This window comes from Drosophila kikkawai, chromosome X, assembly GCF_030179895.1.
Source record: "Drosophila kikkawai strain 14028-0561.14 chromosome X, DkikHiC1v2, whole genome shotgun sequence".
Lineage (NCBI taxonomy): Eukaryota > Metazoa > Arthropoda > Insecta > Diptera > Drosophilidae > Drosophila > Drosophila kikkawai.
This window is the reverse complement of record NC_091733.1, coordinates 23,109,749-23,129,005: the sequence shown is the minus strand read 5'-3', so window position 1 is coordinate 23,129,005 and position 19,257 is coordinate 23,109,749. Positions and strand designations below refer to the sequence as shown.

The window sequence follows — 19,257 nt, the reverse complement described above, 5'->3', positions numbered from 1 at the left end:
AAAGCCATGTTCAGGCGCCCAGCTAATGGGTAGCAAAGCCTGACTGCGTTGTCAGGGTATAATTATATATTAAATTAAGCCATTTGCATGCGCGTATTTTCGGGAACCCCCTCAACACACACCACACACACACACACCCCCTCGGAGGCCGGGGCTGTGTTGTAGATTATTAAAAATTATGTCTCACAGTAGGACATGCAATGCCGGCAACCCTTCCTTCCACATTTCCTGTTTTTTTTTTTTTTTTTTTTTTTTTTTTGTATTTTTTTTCGTGAGCCACATAGGCCACATTAACGTGCCCGAGATAAGAAGCAGGCAGCAGTTGCAAAAATTATTTTACTTTTTTTTTTTCCTTCTTTTTGGGGAAAAGAGGCTCTGGCACCCCCCTTGACATTTATTACTCTTACTTGTTGTTGTTGTTGGAAGGGGGAAAGGCAAATCCACGCAAAAATTATATTTTGACGTTTGTCAGCGGCTGAGGCGGCGGATTAAAGGCGGGGCCAACGAAGAAGCCTACATGGCAAAAAGATAAAGAACCGAGAACAAGAAAGTGCAGAGGAGGAGGAGGAGGAGGAGGTAGTATGGGGTTAACCTACACGTAACCCTAACCCCCAAAATGCGAACGAAATGCACTTTGGGGGTCTGGGGTCGCGTATGCCATACAGTCGCATTTAAAGGGGTTTCGATTTTAATATAAAAAAAAATATATAAATAAAGACTTATGAAAAGATTGGAATACAAAAATAATTCAAAATGAATTGACACAAAAATATTATCGATAAATATTTATAGAGAGAATAAAAATATTTAAAAATCGACAAACAAACTTATAAATAATATTTTCTAATTGGTAAAACTTTATTTATTTTAAATAGAAAATATAAAAATTATTAGCATTATATATAATCGGAAATCATTAAAAAAGTATTATCGATAAATATTTTTACACGGAATCGAAATATTTAAAAATCGACAGCAAACCGATAAAAACGAAATAAAAAAATTAAATTATATTTGCTGTTCTCTTGATCTTCGTTAAAAAAACAACCCAAAAAAACCACTAAAATGTCGAACAAATAATAAAATAAATCGCAATAAACCGATAATTTACACTGAAAACTTTTAATTTAAATTTTAAATAATTTAATTTAATTTAAATAAACTAAAATAAAAAACTACAAATAATTTAAATATAATTAATACAAATTATATAATTGCAGTGGAACTTACCCATTTCGCATTTCCTCTTCCTTGCCACTTCCCTAGCACTCAGACATGACGGTGGCATTTCTGGCTGCCTTCTGGCTGCATTTCGTACCTTTGGGGACGCCTCGTCCGAGATTTGTTTAACTAAATTTATATTCCAAATGCCGCCTGTCCTGCTCCTCTGCGGTTCTCTGGGCCTTTTCCCCGCTTCGCTTTGTTCACGTGTGTGACATAAGCCGCTCGCGCTTCGCTTAGTTTTAAAAACTTATTTTAATGTTGGAATTTCATTTGTTGCGGTTCTTTTTTTTTTTATTATATTCTTTTTTTTGCCATTGTTGTTGTCGGCCTTTAGCGATTTGAGCCCGGCCAGATGTCCCAACTCCACTCTTAATACATTTAAATTGCAAAAGGCGCAAGATAGGGTTAGGCTAGGGTTTTATATATATCGGAGGAAACACCCTATAATATAGGACTCAATATCATTACATAAATATCGTTAGCTTAAATGTACTTAATTTAATTATTATTATTTACACACACTCACATGTACTCACAAGTGTTTATACCTACGACTGGAGCTTTACTTCATACAACCGATGTTAGAACAAGTTGGGAATTATATGTGCACACGTTTGGAAGTTTTTGCTGCAATATTTTTAGGACCATGGTATTTTATATACTTAGTACTTATTATTTACTTTTTAAAAATCAACTAGATAATCAGAAAACTTTGAATCCTTTAAAAATACCATTTTCATAAAGTAAATAATTGCATTTGAAATTCTCCCATTATTGTCTCTCCCATTAAATGAGATTTATTTATACAAGTCAGGCCTGAAACCTTTACCTGCCACTTTTTAATAATAAAATAAACCTTAACTTTATGTGCTATACTTCATTAAATATTATTTATGCATCTGGTCTATTCTACGCTTTTGTGGTTCATTGCTTTCTGTGTTGATTTATGCATGGAAAAGTGTTGGTCTTTGCTTTATTTTGATTTCATTACGCTATAGTTTGTTGGATTTTTATAGTTTTGACCTAAACAAATAGGCCAAAATCGCGAACAGCAGCAGTAGCAGTAGCAGTAGCAGCAACAGAGTGGGTTAGCCCTGGCAATCGGGTTCATAAATTCCCCGACACTGTTTGCTGTGGATGCGGGCTGTAAAATCGCAGAGCCGCCGTTGCTCCTTGTTGTTGGGCTATTTGCTAATCGTTTGTGGTTTTTCCAAGGGTCCTTTGCACTGGGCAATTTTAGAGGGGGGACCAAGGAATATTTTTGAACAAGGGAAAAAAATATTTAAAAAGTTCATATTAAGAAAAAACAATTTCTTGACAAATATTTCAAAGAAAAATATTTGTATATATTTTTTTTAAAGAGTTTTTCTGCATTTTTCACTTAATATAAATTATCCTTAAAGAACCCTTTTGAATTCCTGCCAATAAATACAGCTTTTCTTGAGCTTTTTCCAAATCAAAGCGTGTGACTAGGGCCTTCGTGGGTTGGCTTGCATTAGCTAAGCTTGGCTTTTTCTTTGTTTCACCGGTTGGTGCGTGTGTTTTTGATTTTTCCAGGTGTCCACAGGTAGAGAGAGAGAGAGAGAGAGGGAGCGAGCAGGCGGCAACGACACCTTTGAGTGAAATAAATGATAATGGCCTCAATGATTATGCATCGGCACGTTTCTCATCGCGACAACGCACACACTCACACACATTTACAGGGTGTGTGTGTGTGTGGGAGGGGGGGGGGGGTGTTGGGGGTAAAGGATTCAGGATACACGGGATTCAGGTTGCCCGTTGGCTGCTCTTGGCTTTGTGGCCTTATATTGATGCACTGAGAACAATAAAAGTTGATAAATAAAGTCTATAACTGGCTTACGCCTCCTTCTAGGCCTTGCCAGCAATGTACAAGCAAAATATGTTGGGTAGCGAACGAAAGAGAGCTTGCCGAGAGAGATAGATAGAGGTTTCTGTTATGTTTTGAAATTATTATAAACCAAATTATAATTTTAATTAATTTAAAATTTTTTTTTAAATTATAAATTCATAATATTTAATATTTTCTTCAAGTGTTTATTTTGTTCTTATCGCTGTGGCTTTCGTTGTTGGTGTCTTTTACCGCAATTCGTGCGATTTGCCAAACAAATTACAAATTGGGTTTAACTACTATTTTTTCCTTGTTTTTGTTTGTGTATATTTTGCTTTTTTTTTGTTTTTTTTTACCTTCTTTTTTTCCAGGTTTCCTCGCAATTTGCTTGGTCCGGTGTGGCTGCGGTTTATTTTTTATTGTTGTTTGATTTTCGCGGTCGCGCGTTTGGCTTTTCATTTCATTTAACACGCCCGCCAATGTTTTTGCGGCGTTGGCTGTGTCAACAAATCGCCCCCAGTTAACCCTTGTCCTCCCCCCTTTTGGACCCCTTTTTTAACCCAATGTTAGAAATGCATTAGAGTCCGCTTTGGTGGCAGGTGTGTGGCATCCCTTTTTGGTCAGTAAAATATCAGCGTTGGATAACATTTAACAAATTCTCTCTGACCACAAAAAAAAAAAATAATAATATAAGGGAAGGGTTTATAAAAAAAACCGCTTGTTTGTTGATATTATTCGAGACTTTAACTGGTTTACAAAAAAAAATTATAAAGAACAGGGCAGAAAGTCAATTTTAAAATGGTATAAGAAACGGGGATGATGGTCAAGTAAATATTTTAGGTAAAAATTAACAAAGAATAAAGGTTGAAAAATATGGAAGATTAAGAAATTTAATAAATATAAAAAACTTTGGGAAATGTAAATATAATATAAATATTATATAAATAAATAAATAAATATATTGATTTTATTTATTATTTGTATTATTTTATATATTATTTCTATAATTTTATTTATTATATTTATTATTTGAATTATTATATTATTTAAATATTATATATATTATTATACCCTTGCAGGGTATTATAATTTCAGTCAGAAGTTTGCAACGCAGTGAAGGAGACGTTTTCGACCCCATAAAGTATATATATTCTTGATCAGCATCAACAGCCGAGTCGATCTAGCCATGTCCGTCTGTCCGTCTGTCCGTCTGTCCGTCTGTCCGTCCGTCTGTCCGTCTGTCCGTCTGTCCGTCCGTCTGTCCGTTTCTACGCAAACTAGTCCCTCAGTTTTAAAGCTATCTGAATGAAACTTTGCATATAGTCTTCTATATACTCTCACTGCTATATATGTCGGAACGGGCCGGATCGGACGACTATATCATATAGCTGCCATACAAATGTTCGATAAATTTTTAGAAAAAAAATTATAGCTTGGCTGTTTTTCAATATTTTTGCATCATTTTTGAGATATAGCCATTTTATATTATTCCAGAATTTTGGTAAAAATTTTATGAAAATCGGACGACTATATCTTATAGCTGCCATAGGAACGATCAGGAAATGGGAAAAAAATTATAACTTCGTTGTTTTTCAACGTATTTAAATCTACTCTGAGATATAAGCTTTTTTTATTATTTCAGAATTTTGGTAAAAATTTTATGAAAATCGGACCACTATATCTTATAGCTGCCAAAGGAACAACCGGGAAATTAATCGAAAAAAATTATAACTTCGTTGTTTTTCAACGTATTTTCATCTTCTTTGAGACATGAGCTTTTGGTATTATTTTAGAATTTTGGTAACAATATTATGGAAATCGGACAACTATATCATATAGCTGCCATAGAAGCGATCCGTAGATGTAGAGAAAATGTAAGGCTGGGAATGTAAAACTGTAACTGTCAAACTGTAAACATAATAAATATAGAAAAAATGTTATGAAACTCTGTTTAGTGTCTGTTTTCGGCATTATAATTTACAATATAAATATCAAAACCAATCTGCAAGGGTATACAAACTTCGGCGTGCCGAAGTTAGCTTCCTTTCTTGTTTTATTTATTATTTGTATTAATTTTTTTATTATTTGAATTATTTTATTTAGTTTTTGTATTATTATTTCTATGGTTTTATTTATTATTTAAATTTTATTACTTATTTTTCGTATTATTTTAATTATTAAATTATTATTTGTATGATTTTATTTATTATTTCTGAGATTTTACTTATTTTTCGAATTATTTAAATTTTTATATGATACATTATATTATTAATATATAATATAATTATTATTTGTATTATTTTATTTATTTTTAAAAATGTTTCCCCATCACTAGAGATTTTTCTAAGGTTAAATTTTTTTTTAAGAATATTTGTATTTAATTTTCTTTCATCACTAAAACATTCTTAGTTGACTTTTGTACCATCTAAATATTTATATTTAATAAATATATATATACTCTGCATATCAAAGCTAAACAAATACTACATATAACTAGGAATACATAAATTTTATAGTAATTTGCGCATTTAATTAAAATGATGATAAAGGCATGCAGAATATTTCACAAGCTGCCAGACGAGGTTCCTACTTACAACCAAGTACTTACTTACTTATGTACATATATGCCTACATCCAGATGCTGCATATACATATAGTATATATATATATATAGGAAAAAAAAACGCAAAAACTGGGGGGAATAAATGAGGAAAGAAGGCGGGGTGAAGAAATTAAAATAAAAATTGCTCATAGCAAAAATCTTGCGCTGTAATTACATCATTTATGCAGGACGAATATGTCGTTTTGTTCCTTGCTTCAGGACACACACACACTCTGGAAAAAAATCCCAGGACATGTGTGTGTGTGTGTGTGAGGCAGCCGGCAAATGCCTTTCAAATAAATACGAAACGGTCAGCGGAATAATAATCAGCACTTGGAGAGTCCTAGTCCCAGGACAGAGCTACACTGAGATATATCTTAGGAACAAGGCGACACGTACGGCCCCAGGGGGGGAGGGGGAGGGGGTAGCAAAGGACATCATAAGAAAAAAAACAGACAGATCGGAAACGGATATGAAAAGTAACCAAAAAAGAAAGGGGAAAATAGATAAAATTTATAAAAAATAAGACCGAATTTAAATATGCTTTGACTTTAAATAGATTTAAGTGTACTTGAACTTTATTTTAATTATTAAAAATTATAATAAACATTTAACTAAACTGCTTGTCTGTTTTTTCTCAATAAATTAATAATAATTAGCTTAATAATTAATATTTTAAGAATTTAATAAGTTTACTAAGTTATTTTATATAATATTTATTTTAAGAATCTTAAGATCTTTTCCCTAATTTTGTATCCAAAGGATTTTTCAACTGCTTGCACTTAAAACTGCTTGCTTGCTGGCCAGTGTTCAGGCAGCCCGATGGGTGGCGCTATGTCCACTCATTATTAACTGCCACGCCCACACCTCTTTGCCTCCTTTGGTCGGCACACATTTAATATGAGAAAATGGTTTCAATTTTTTATACTCTCTATGTGTGTGTGTGTTCCACGCTTTGCTAAACACACAAAAAACGCATAATGCGGTGGGTTAAGGGGAAAAGATGTCGCTGCGATACTTCCGCCAAAGTGGCACAAACAGTTGCAACCAAAAAAAAAAAATAGAAAAGATATATAATATTATATATCAGCGTTGCGATTGCTGTCCGCTGTTTCCCCAACTTTTCCACGATTTTATTTTTTTCAAATTTATTTTATTTTTAATTTTTTTTTTTGAAGCAAGATGTACAACCCAAAAATAATGTACGAGTATTGTGAGAAAAAAATGGGTATATATCTGGTATATATAGCTGGTCGCATATGAATGTAAAAGAGCACTAATTTTGTAAGGACACGCGTTCTCCCTTGGACGGACAGAGCGAAGCGGACAGCTCACGTAGGAAGCAGGAGGAGCAAGCAGTGTTTTGTGATGGAAGGAGAGAAAGCAGGGCAAAAAATGCACAGAGGGAAAATATATATTTTTTATAATTAAAACTAAGATATTTTCTATGTGATATTTGTATTTATAATTAACACTTAATTTTTATCGATAAATTTATTTATTTATTTGTTTTTAAAGAGCAGCAATTTCAGCTTTAAATGTATGAATTAAGAAGTCTATTAATTATAAATATTGTAAAGATATGCTTAAAAATGTTGAAAATGTTTTAAAATTATAAAATTAATTTTTTTTGGTGTGCCCAGCGAAGCATGTGGCACATAAGTAGACGACGACTAGGACGATGACATACAAAAAACGCCAAGCTAAAAATGAAAAAAAAAAAGAAAAAACTATAGGAAAAAAGGACACCAGGACTTCACACACACACACACACACACACATAGTTGCGTATGCTAAATGGCCAGCGGCCCTGGGTTTTGGTCATCGTCATCTCTCGGTGGCGTACAAATGACGGCTTCCGCTTGTGCATATTAAGCGTGAAGGATAATAATTTTACACACACACACACACACACCCCACAGTCCACACCACCCACACATAATGTATATTCCTCACATTTTTTCGGTTAACAAAAATGGGTATTAATATTACTTATGGTTAAATATACGCGAGAGCTAAGCGACGTCTGTCTGCGGTCTGCAAAAAAAGGAGGAGAAGCGGAAGTGCAGGCAGTGAAACCGGAAAAGGCGAGCAAGAAGCAGATAAGAGGCACAAAAAAAAAAGGATATAGTATTTTGATAAGTGAAGAATGCTTAACTTGTAATTTAACTTGAATAGGATTTTAAAAACTGTTGATATAAAATAAAATATTAAAAGTGGTTTTTAATTTATAAAAAAAAAATTGTAAATCTTGCAAAATAAATCTAGCCATGATATTTCCAGTTGGCTTAAACTTTATCTTATTTGTGGCCAGCGGGCAAAGCAACAATTAACCCAAAAATGTCAATTAACCATCACGGACAGGACACGGCAGGAACACGACCATGCGGTACAGTTGCCACTGGTAGCGCTAAGCCCACAGTCTTCCTCCTGCTGCTGCTGTTTAACCAATTCGAAAATGCTGCAGCTAATCACATACAATTCAATTCGTTTTACAATTTCAACTAATTTCCATTTCAATTAACTTGCTAAAATGTAATTTAGCAGGACCAGGGACCAGGACGAGCCCAGGTGAGCTGCTGTTGGCCAAAATCCGCGTGCAAGCCAGCTTTCGGAAGGCGTATGACCGACTGCGGAGAGGCCAGAGACGACTGACAAGAGGGACAAGGACGAAAAGGACGTTTGCTGCAGCGCTGACAGACAGTTATGAGCGCACAAACACAAACTAGTTAACAGTCAAGGCCAAAATAATAGGGGTAAGTTAGAAAATGTTATTCGATATGGGATATTAAAATAAATTCAAAATTAAAATAAAAAAAGAATTAAATAAAAAATTAATGAATTATAATTAATGAATAATTAAAAAATAAAAGAATAATATATATTTAAATAAAATAAATATTTTAAATACATTAAATATTTATTATTATTAAATTTTTATAATTATTAAATATTTATTGTTATAAAAAATTTATTTTTATTAAATATTTTATTTTAAAATATTTATTTATTATTATTATTATTATTATTATTTATTATTATTATTATTATTATTATTTATTATTATTATTATTTATTATTATTATTATTTATTATTATTATTATTATTTATTATAATTAAATATTTATTATTATTACGTATATTGTTGTATTTATTATTTTGTATTATTAAATTTTTATAATTATTAAATATTTATTATTATTAAAAATTTATTTTTATTATTATAATATAATACATATATTTGATACATAAAATTCCACAATCCTTCTTATCCAATTTCTTTAATCCCTATTTACTTGACCTCTGCTGTCCCATAGCCAAAGGCAGAAATCTGTGCGGTTGGTATGCGCTCGAAAATCGTAATTGGACTACAACTGTAAAATCAAACAACTGACTCGACGGCGCCGACTGTGGGCATGAGGGGAGAGAGCCAGAGTCAGGGTAGGGAAAGGGGGGGCGTAACTGGCCGCTACTTGGCAGGACAGGTGCAGCATTTAGCCCATCCTCCCACTGCTGCTCCTGCTCCTGCTCACTGACGAACCACTGACAAAGGCATAAGCGAATCATTCGCATGGCTGCATTTTCGCCACAGCAGGCCAAGGATATTTGCTGATCGACCCAGGGACTTCCTGGTTAATTCACAAAAAAAATCTAAAATTTATGAGAATTTTAATTATAGAGTTTTTTAATATTTATATAAATTTAAAAATGTTCCAAGACTCTTACTAAAAATCTAGAGATTGTCTATAATTTTTAGAAATGTGGAAAAATTACAGAGTACCAAATAAAGAATGAGAAATGTCATTAATACCCAAATAAATAAATAAATTAAGGATTTAACAATTAAATAATTATAAAATATATTCCCTATTTAATAAAAAGAGGAACCCATAGATCTAGGCCCGGTTTTATCCTTTCTTTATTATCCTTTTCACCCTGTAGTTTCATTTAATGTAATATTTTTTCCCCCGCGGATCAGCAATCAACAAGGACTGCAAATTGCATGGCCCAAGGAGCGCCAGGATAATGGCGGCAACAACGGCAATGGCTGGGCAATTTCAATAAATCAACAACATTTTGCAAATAATTCAAAAATTTGTCTTCAACTCATTTGCGAGCACATTAAAATGCACATTTCACAATTATGAAATTTATGAATCCTTTGTGTGCCCCGCTCTCCATCCTTGCTTATATTTATATATAAAAAAATATAAATAAATAAATCCAAACAAAACTCGAGGGGGGAATGGTGGCCAAAAGTTTATTTAAGCGTTAAAATGGGCAACGCCAAAGTCTTGCGCAGGTGAAATTTTACGTGTAATAAATTTTTTGGCTTTGCCAAAATGTTGAGGGGGCCACCAGGGGGGGGGGGGGGGGTGAAATAATGGGGAAGGATATATTCCCAGACGCCACAAAACGGATGCAAATCTCCTGCCCTTCGCCAAAGTTACAAGCGACAATTTTTAATGTGGACTTAAAATAACTAGTCATCCTGAATAAGGTTTTCTGTTAATATCAATAGGTTAAGGTTCAAAAAGAAGGACTAAAATATCTCCAAAATATTTCCAAATGATCTTCAAAAGATCATCAATAAATATATAAAAAGTATATAAAAGACTTCTAAAGAATCTTTAAAGAATGTTGCTGAAATATTTTACAAGTCTCCAAAAGATTACCAATTTTAGAAGTCTCCCAAAGATCAATAATTGTATAAGTCTCCTAAAGATCAACAATTAACAATTGTATAAGTCTCCAAAAGATCACAAATTTTTTAAGTCTCCACAAGATCAATAATTGTATAAGCCTCTCAAAAGATCAACAATTTTATAACCCTCCCAAAAGATCACAAATTTTCTAAGTATCCAAAAGATCAACAATTTTACAAGTCTCCAAAAGATCAACAATTTTATAAGCCTCTCAAAAGATCACAAATTTTCGAAGTCTCCAAAAGATTAACAATTGCATAAGTTTCCAAAAGATCAACAACTTTATAAGCCTCCCAAAAGATCACAAATTTTCGAAGTCTCCAAAAGATCAACAATTTTACAAGTCTCCAAAAGGCTTAGACATTAACGTATGATTCCGAAGGAGCAGATCCTTTTTCATTATAAGCAGATCCCCATTGTTTCCCAATGATTTCCTTTTATGTTACAGGCCAGGTACAGTTGCCAGCGGCGCTTTCCCCTCCCCCAAAAGAAATATGAAAAGTCAAAGTTTCCACGGCGCTGGCACAACCGTGGAGCAGCAGCCCAGCAAAGCAATGACAATGTTTCCGCTGCGAATAACTTTTGCCCAAGGATTTATAGTTGAGAGAAGGAGTGGGTGAAGGGCGAGGGGAGGATCCTGGATCCTGGATTCTGGTAGCTGAAACCGAGTTGTCATAGCGACGCGGCACATCCATAGGCCAGCAAAAAAAAAAGAAGAAACTAAGGGGAGAGGAGAGGACTACGTGTGCCCGCCTCGAAAGCCATTTGTGCTTAATTGCGTGTAGGGCAACTAATGAGCGGAGTTATATACCCAACCAGGAGTCGTAACCGTCGGGCAAGGACACCCGGGGACGTCCTGCGAACTGGCGAACTGCGAGCTGCGCCTGTTTATAATTTTTTCTTTCTGTCTATTTTTGTTTTTTTTGTTTCGTTTTCCAAAACTCTCCAGCCTGGCAAAATTTATTTGTAGCGCAACGAAAAATATTTCTATTTTCCTCTTCGAAATGTAAATTGTAACATTAATTTGCGAATGAACGGCGGGGGCGGGGCAAAGTTTTCGTCGTTTGAATTATGCGTGCCAAAGGGTTTTGCCAGTTGGCCAAGTCCAGGGCCAAGAAAAGCCATTAAGCGCAAATTATATTGGCCGAGAAAAGTGCCAGTAAATTGGCCAGACAAATGACTTTGCCAAGGTGTTAATATTGATCACGATTGGGGTTAAGGAAAGTGAAAAATGATTTAGGGGGATAATGGGAAATATGTGGGAAAATTCGAAATCGGTGTATACTTTTATTCTCTATTTGCTGTTTTTCTTTAGAAGAATAAATAGAACAAAATCCAATAATAAAACAGTTAATAAATCTCCAAGAAATCTAAAAAAATTCACCAACACACCAATGAACTTTAATAAAATTTTTAATAAATTTAAAAGTAACACTCCATTTAATATTTCATAAATTTCCAATAAATATCCAGTAAATCTTCAACATTACACCAATGATTCTCAATAATGTGTTGAATAGTTCTCCAATAAAACTCCAATAAATATTTAATAGATTTTTCAATAAATCTTTAATAACTCCATAAAAGATCTACGTTAATAATCTCCAAAGAACATTTAATGGACTCAAAATAAAGCTCTTAGAAATTTTCAATTATTCTTTTATAATTTATCCAATAAACTCACAGTAAAATCTTTAAAAAATTCCCCAATAAACCCACCAAAAATACACAATAAATCTCCCATAAATCTGCTTAAGAATTTCAATATGATCTAACTGTGGATCCTATTGATCTCTTTGACGTCAAAGCCTTAACCCAATCAAAGTACAGTTGCCTCCAGAGCAAACGCGAACAGGACATGATGACTGTACCCCAAAATGGCGACGACAGGGCGAAAAACCAAAGCATTATTCAGACAGATCCAGCGGATGTAACACAGAACTTGCGGTCACTGATTCATGTGACCCCCAACTCGGAATAAAATCCCAAGAAAAAAAAGGAGGGAAACAGGGATCTGTTCTTTTTTTTTTGTTTTTGGGGAGCAGCTGGCCCGGACTCTGTCCGAGAACCTTCTTACGAATGTAATTTTTATTTACACAATTTTAAGCTAATATTACGTTCGAGCCACGCCCCAGAATATCCGAGCCGGAATAGGGAGAGGGAAATACAAGAAAAAACAGAGGCAAGATGGGTAAAAAAAGGAGAGTGAAAAAAGAACAAGGGCTACAAACAAAACGAACGAACAGAGAATTTGTCCCAAAAAAGGATTAATGAAATAAAATTATCTCTTTTTCGGCGGCGTAACGTGAGCCACTGCCAAGGGGGAAGGAGGAGGCGGAGGCTTGTAATGCGCCACCCACCAAACCCACCATGTACTTCATTTCTTTTTTATTATACTGCCTATTTTGATGCACTAAGAACAAAATACCAAAGAAGGTGTCTAAAAATATGCAATAAAATAAAGGCAACATTTAGTAGCATATTTTTAGACACATTTTAAATGATTTTAAAACTTTCCATTCATTTTTTGGAGTTTAAATACAAAAAGTAATGATATAAAACAAATTAAATAATTAAATAAATTAATATATTAATTAAAATAAATAAATAACTACTTTAAATGCACTAAAAGAATTTTAGAAAATATTTTATTTAATAAAAAAAATATCGATATTATCGAAACTTATTCGAAAATTGTTATCTATATTTAAACAGATTATAATTTTGTTGTATATTTTTCTCACTGTATCCCTTATCCTTTTCTAACTCTTCTTTCAACGCTGTGTGTGTGTCCTTCTTTTTTTTTTTTGAAGGAATTTTTGCGCGTAGTATTTGCCAGAGGCGGGGGTCCTGTGGGGGCGAGGCCCAGGCCTCATCAAGTGGGAACACGTACAAATCTTTTGTGTACCGAGGCCGCCTTCGCCGAACTAAAGTGCGTGTCTCTGCAGATAAATTCGGTAAGCCTTTTTTTTTTTCCTAAACCCCCCCCAACCCGGCCTGGTGGTATTGTCATATTTTAACATTTTTAAATGCATTCAAATTAAGGCCGAAAGGGTTGCACAAACAAATGCCGAAGAAAAGGCAGAAGAAGATGGCTAAATTGCATATAAATAACAGGAAAGGACAGAGAAAAAAAATGTAGCTTCTATAATGCCGCACATTCCATTCCAGACGTTCTTGCCACGGATCGACCTTAATTTGGTTGGGGGATATAGGGGATAAACCACGTGGCAGCTGCTATTCGAGGAGCAGTTCTTTTTTATATCCTTTCAAATTGCTTGGTTGGAGGCAAAATGTAACAATTTTATATAACACTTTTAAAAAACATTTTAATATAACACTTTAATATAAAACTGTTATATAACCATTTAATATAACGCGTTTATATAACACTTTCATATAACACTTTTATATAAAACTATTATATAACACTTTAATATAATATTTTAATATAACACTTTTATTTAAATTTACACTTTTATGCAACACTTTCATATAACATTTTAATGTTATACCAATAAATACGGCATTTCTGATATACTGTCACTCTTAGGACTAATTTTCCTTCTTGAATCAAATTTTAAGCTTTTTTAATTAATACCATCTTTATGTTTATCCGAAATCCCAATTTTAAAGAGCTCTTTCAGCTATTTCTCAGACCCCCCTATCTCTGAATGTCTGAATTCCATTTCAGAATTAATTCAATTATGCACAAATGTCAAGATGAAATTGCGGTTGGATTGAAATTTTCGCTGACACATAATGGGTTAATGGCACGGCGAATTTACCTGCTTACTCCTCACCCAACCTCCCTACCTACCTACCTCCCTCCGTGCCGTGCGAAAGTTGATCAAACAAAGGACATAAAGATTTTTGAAAAAGTCTCCCATCAAATGGCCATCCTCGCCCATCCACCTCTGGCGTGTCCTTAAGCCAAGTCCTCTGGCTCTGTCTAAATGAAATACATAAATGTCATTCATTCATTCATTTATGCAAAACTTGTAATAATGACAATCGTCTTAGCCAGCGAGACGCTGGAAATTTTTGGGGATAAAGAAGCAAAGATGTGACTCCCTTACTACCAAAAGCCAACTTCCTCTTTCTCTACCCTTTGCTGACAAGGACCAAAAATCCAAGCAAAAGTAAAGGAACAGCCTTAATGCTATGAATACCCTTTTGCTGGGAAATTACCTTTACAAAACTAAAAATGTTAACTATGATTTGGTAATTTTTTAGATTAATTATCTCAACAACTACTTCATACATTTTTTTCTAACATTTTTCAACAATTTTTCAACAACCTTTTTTAAGTATTTCTACTAACAACAATTTATACAATAATTCTTTTAAACTTGTTAAACCAAGTTGGTTAATAAAAAACCAAAACTAAATTCTCCAACAATTTGTTAAATAATTTCACCAACAATATTTTTTCAATCATGTTTTCAACAACAACAATTTCTAGCTTAATTTTTTCTAATAATATTTTCTTGATTTACATTATATATAATTAACATAGATGATAATACCTTTTGGAAAGAGTATATATCAAATCAAAAAGTAAAATGAAAATGAAAATTTTCTGTTGACACCGAAAGATTTTCATGGGCGAATAATGCCTGTCAAAAATTTTGTGTGTACACTCGCGAAAAATTGTTGAAGCCAAGGTGCGACGATGGCTTCTTCGTTGGTGTTTCTTATTTTTCTTATTTTTGTTGTATTTTTGGTGCTGTTGTTGTGCGGTAATAAAATTCTTAATGTGCCATTAAATCCTTCCACTGGCAACGTCATCAGCGCGTCATGACTTTTGTTGTCGCCAAAAAACCAAGAAGGTAGTGCCTGTTCCTTGTGCCTCCAGGAAAGAGGAGGAGTCCTTGCTGGTAGACTGAAGTTGTCTTGGAATTCCGCCAGGCGAATGGGTAGAATCTAACGAAAATCTTCGCTACGAAATGGCACGTAAATAAATTGCAAAGATTTGTCGTTTCTTTCTCTACCCCTCCACCCTCCCTCTCTCCCTCTCTCTTTCTTATGGTTATGGGGGAATTTGGATAATGGGTATAAGGAAGGTTGGACGGACGAAGGGATTTCCACCTGCCTTCTGCCTGTGCGGTTTGTGCCTGAAACTGCAGAAAAGGACAACAAATGAGTTAACATTTTTCGGTGGAGCTCTTCTCGACTGTCATTATGATTATTGTCATTTTGGTTGAGGTGATTCAATGCATTTAGATTGCATAATTAAGTTATATATGTATATATATGTATATCCAGTGAAGATTGTTGGGCAAATATCGATGGGTCAAGAAATAGGGAGTGTACAGTAAATATATATATTAAATTTAATTAAATAAGCAAATAAGGTAGTTTCCCTAAAGGTATTTTAAAGCGTTAAATAGTTTATACATTATCGATTAATTATCGATACATAAATTTAAAATAATTAACTTTAATTTAATTTTTATATCGATAAATTTAATTCAAAGTTTTGCTTACCACCTTTTATTTCTTACAAAATAAAATCATGACTACCTTTTAAATGTTATTTTGAATATTTTTAAATTTTATATTTAAAAATCAATAATTATTTGCGATAGTTTTCCCATGTGTATACTCCACCCACTTGAATCCCTCCCCTCTGGCCCGTCCAGGTGCTCTCACCTCAACCTCTTTCTGGGCATTTCGATTGTTGGAACGACGAGTGTTTAATATTTCCCACAACAAAAGAAGGGCCACTTGTCGATATTTAACATAATTGTGCCATTGTGTTTCAGGAGGAGAATACAAAAAAAAAAAAAAAACGAGAGAGAGAAATAATAAGAAGGGAAAATCACACAAAATACACACACACACACACACACACGTACATGGGTGAAATCAAAAAGAGTTCAAGTGTCAACGTTTAAGCTGGAAAGTACCGACTCAGGCAGTTAATGGCAGGCCGTACTGGATTTTCAGCAGGCGGATGTGCTGCCAGAAAATTGCAAAATCCTTCAAGACCTGCTCCCTATAATTATGCCAGCATATATATATATAAATGTTTTGTGCATATATTTTTAAATATGTTCGGATGCCTTCAATGTATAGCATTGTTGTAAAGGTTTTGTTAAAGTTGAACAAGAATGCAAGATTTTTAAAAAAATGTGACGTATTATTTAAGAGAACTTTAATTTGGTTTAAAATATTATTTAAATAAATAAAGCAAGAAATTTGGGATTTAAATTACAAATTTTAAATGACAAATTTATGTACAAGTTATAAGTCTTTCAGCAACAATTTTTACAACAATTCCTTTAACAATTTCTTCAACAATTTCTTCAACAATTTCTTCAACAATTCCTTCAACGATTTCTTCAACAGTTTTTCCAACAATTGTTCAACAATTTCTTCAACAATTTCTATAACAATTTCTTCAATAATTTCTTTAACAATTTCTTTAACAATTCCTTCAACAATTTCTTCAACTATTCCTCCAACTATTTCTACAACAATTTCTTGGCAAAATTTAATGATTTTCCAGATTGTAATAAAAATAAATATAAAATGTATGTTTACTTGTTCTACTTCTCAAATAACAAAGCAATATTTATGTTTTATTTCATTGCCACACATTTACCTGTTTGGTTAAAGCGGGCCTTGATTTTAGTATTAGTTTGCTTCTAAACCTTTCAATAGCTTTCCGTTTCATTTGCATTCCACATTGAAAATTTCAACCGTTAACATCAGAGACAAAATTTTCTCGTTGAAAAAAAAAAAGTACAAAAATAAAGACACGAAATAAAATTCTAAATTATACAAGCTTTATATATTTTGAGGAATAAGAATACACTTACATAATTTGTAGCGGTAAGCCAGAAGTTATACGCGAAATTATTCCAACATTTCAGAAATACCATTTGGTATTACCTATTTTTCCCCCCGATTTTCCCCCAGAAATCATGCAACGTTCGTCACCCTTTCTAGTCGGAAAAATGGTACGCGGCCAGCTCCTCGGCCTGGCCAGCAACTGGCGGGATATCCGACGCTGTTTGGCCTCCAATCCTTGGAGCAGTAGCCAAAGCGGGGGACGCGGATCTCGGGGTGGTTCGAGTGGTGATCGATCAGAGGGTGCATTATCGGCGGGATCAGGCTCTGATCGATCTGATCAATCAGAAACCACCAAGGGGACACTAGCCCGCGCCAGTGCCACATCCATGGTGATGCGCGATTCAAGCTACTATACACGTGGCGTTAACCAGGGTTCCTTGGAGCGTCGCATCAATCGTGAGGATTACATGTGGCACAATCGTAATCACGCAGATACCAAGTGGCTCAATCCCCACGATCCGCTTGCCTATCGGCCCAACTTTAGCCAGACGGAGCCCACCATTATGAAGAAGCAGTTTATGCGTAGCCCGGACCAGGTAACACGCGAAGTCCTCGGCCGAGACTGGGATGAGGCCGTGAAAACCTATCGACGTTCGTCCAAGAGCAACGATACAAACGATAAGATTGACTGGGAGGAGCAGCAGCAGCAGCCGCAGCAGCAGCAAAACACATTGAAGCTGCAGCATCCCTCGCAGCAACAGCAACAAAAGCAGCATCAATATTATCAACACTGGAACGCAAAGCCAACGCAGGATCAGTCGTAATAGCGCTCACATGTTCACACACTCGGAAAGGACTAGTTTTTGCTCGTTTCATAACGATTCCGTCGATTCCCGTATGGGGAAAGGGTTATGGATTTGGATACAGAGCCAAATCGGAGGTGATCCAGTAACTGCACTCATTTCGTTCACATATTCTGAAAAGCAAATTCATGTCAACACAAAACCAATTAAATTCTAAAGTCTTGAGCAAGTAATATTTTGTGAATTTAAAATATCTTGGGAGTGGTTTTGACACCAATAAGGGTATGTATAGTTTCAACAACAGAATAGTTAATAGTTGTTGAGAATAGTTGAGAATAGTTTTCCAGTTTTTTTTCCACCAATCAGGATACATACTTTTTCAACAATATCTTGGGGGCAGTTTTTACACCACAAGGTACAAACATATGTACTTTTTCAACAACAACTTAATGAATATTTAATTTTGAATTTAATTTCATTAAATTTACACTTATAATCGACACATTTATTTACTTTATTTATTTAATTGTTAAAGCAACTTCTTTACCCATTTCAACAACAATTTTCAACAATATTCCTTTGCAAAATTTCTTTACCCTTTGTTCCCCTTTAAGTTACTTTTCTAAAATCAAATTAAATAAAATTTTAATATAATTGCAGTGATAATCCAATCTTTTAGCAGCACTTGGTACATACATTATCGATGGCACCGAGATGATGGCTAGAATCCTTTTTAGCCCAGATGATGGTGAAAACACACACCTTCGCTACGCCCATTAATTTTTACTGCCTTTTGGGTTTTCAATTTTCCAGCGGCGCCGCGGAAAAGCCACGTGGACCATGGACCCGTGGACCGATGTGCTGCGGATGCCATTTAACGCTGCATAGGAAATCAAAAGGTCAGAGAGGCAGGGGGGCAAAGGGTGCTGCTAGTGGCGGTGGTGGTGGTGGGTTCTTCGTTATCACCTTGTGATATATGTCAAAAAGCGGAGTGAGTGAAGACAACCAGCCACCCAGTCAGCCATCCGCCCGAACACCTACTACCTAGTACCACCAGTGAAACCAGTAAAAGTAAGGACCACTGAACCACCGAGAAATGGACTGAACGAACGAACGAACGGCGGGGGGGGAGTAACCCTTTATCGAGTCTGGCTGAAAGTCGGGAGTCGGAGTGTTGATTTAGGGTTGCAAACAGAAATTATGATAATGCCTGTGAAAACAACGGGAACGGGAGATAGAGTCTCCGAAAGCAAAGGAAAATATATTAAATG

General features: G+C 34.6%; 1 protein-coding gene across 1 annotated transcript; it reads left to right on the top strand.

Annotated features, from left to right (window-relative positions):
- Positions 1-17,028: 17,028 nt before the first annotated feature.
- LOC108074918 (serine/threonine-protein kinase pakD) lies at positions 17,029-18,219 on the top strand. The gene is made up of 2 exons (XM_017167148.3): positions 17,029-17,222; positions 17,310-18,219. The coding sequence occupies exon 2, from the start codon at positions 17,315-17,317 to the stop codon at positions 18,005-18,007; it is 693 nt and encodes a 230-aa protein (XP_017022637.1). The 5' UTR covers positions 17,029-17,222; positions 17,310-17,314; the 3' UTR covers positions 18,008-18,219.
- Positions 18,220-19,257: the final 1,038 nt, after the last annotated feature.

Bases quoted from the DNA above. Each gene is read 5' to 3' on its own strand.
- LOC108074918 (XM_017167148.3), top strand. From the start codon at position 17,315: ATGCAACGTTCGTCACCCTTTCTAGTCGGAAAAATGGTACGCGGCCAG.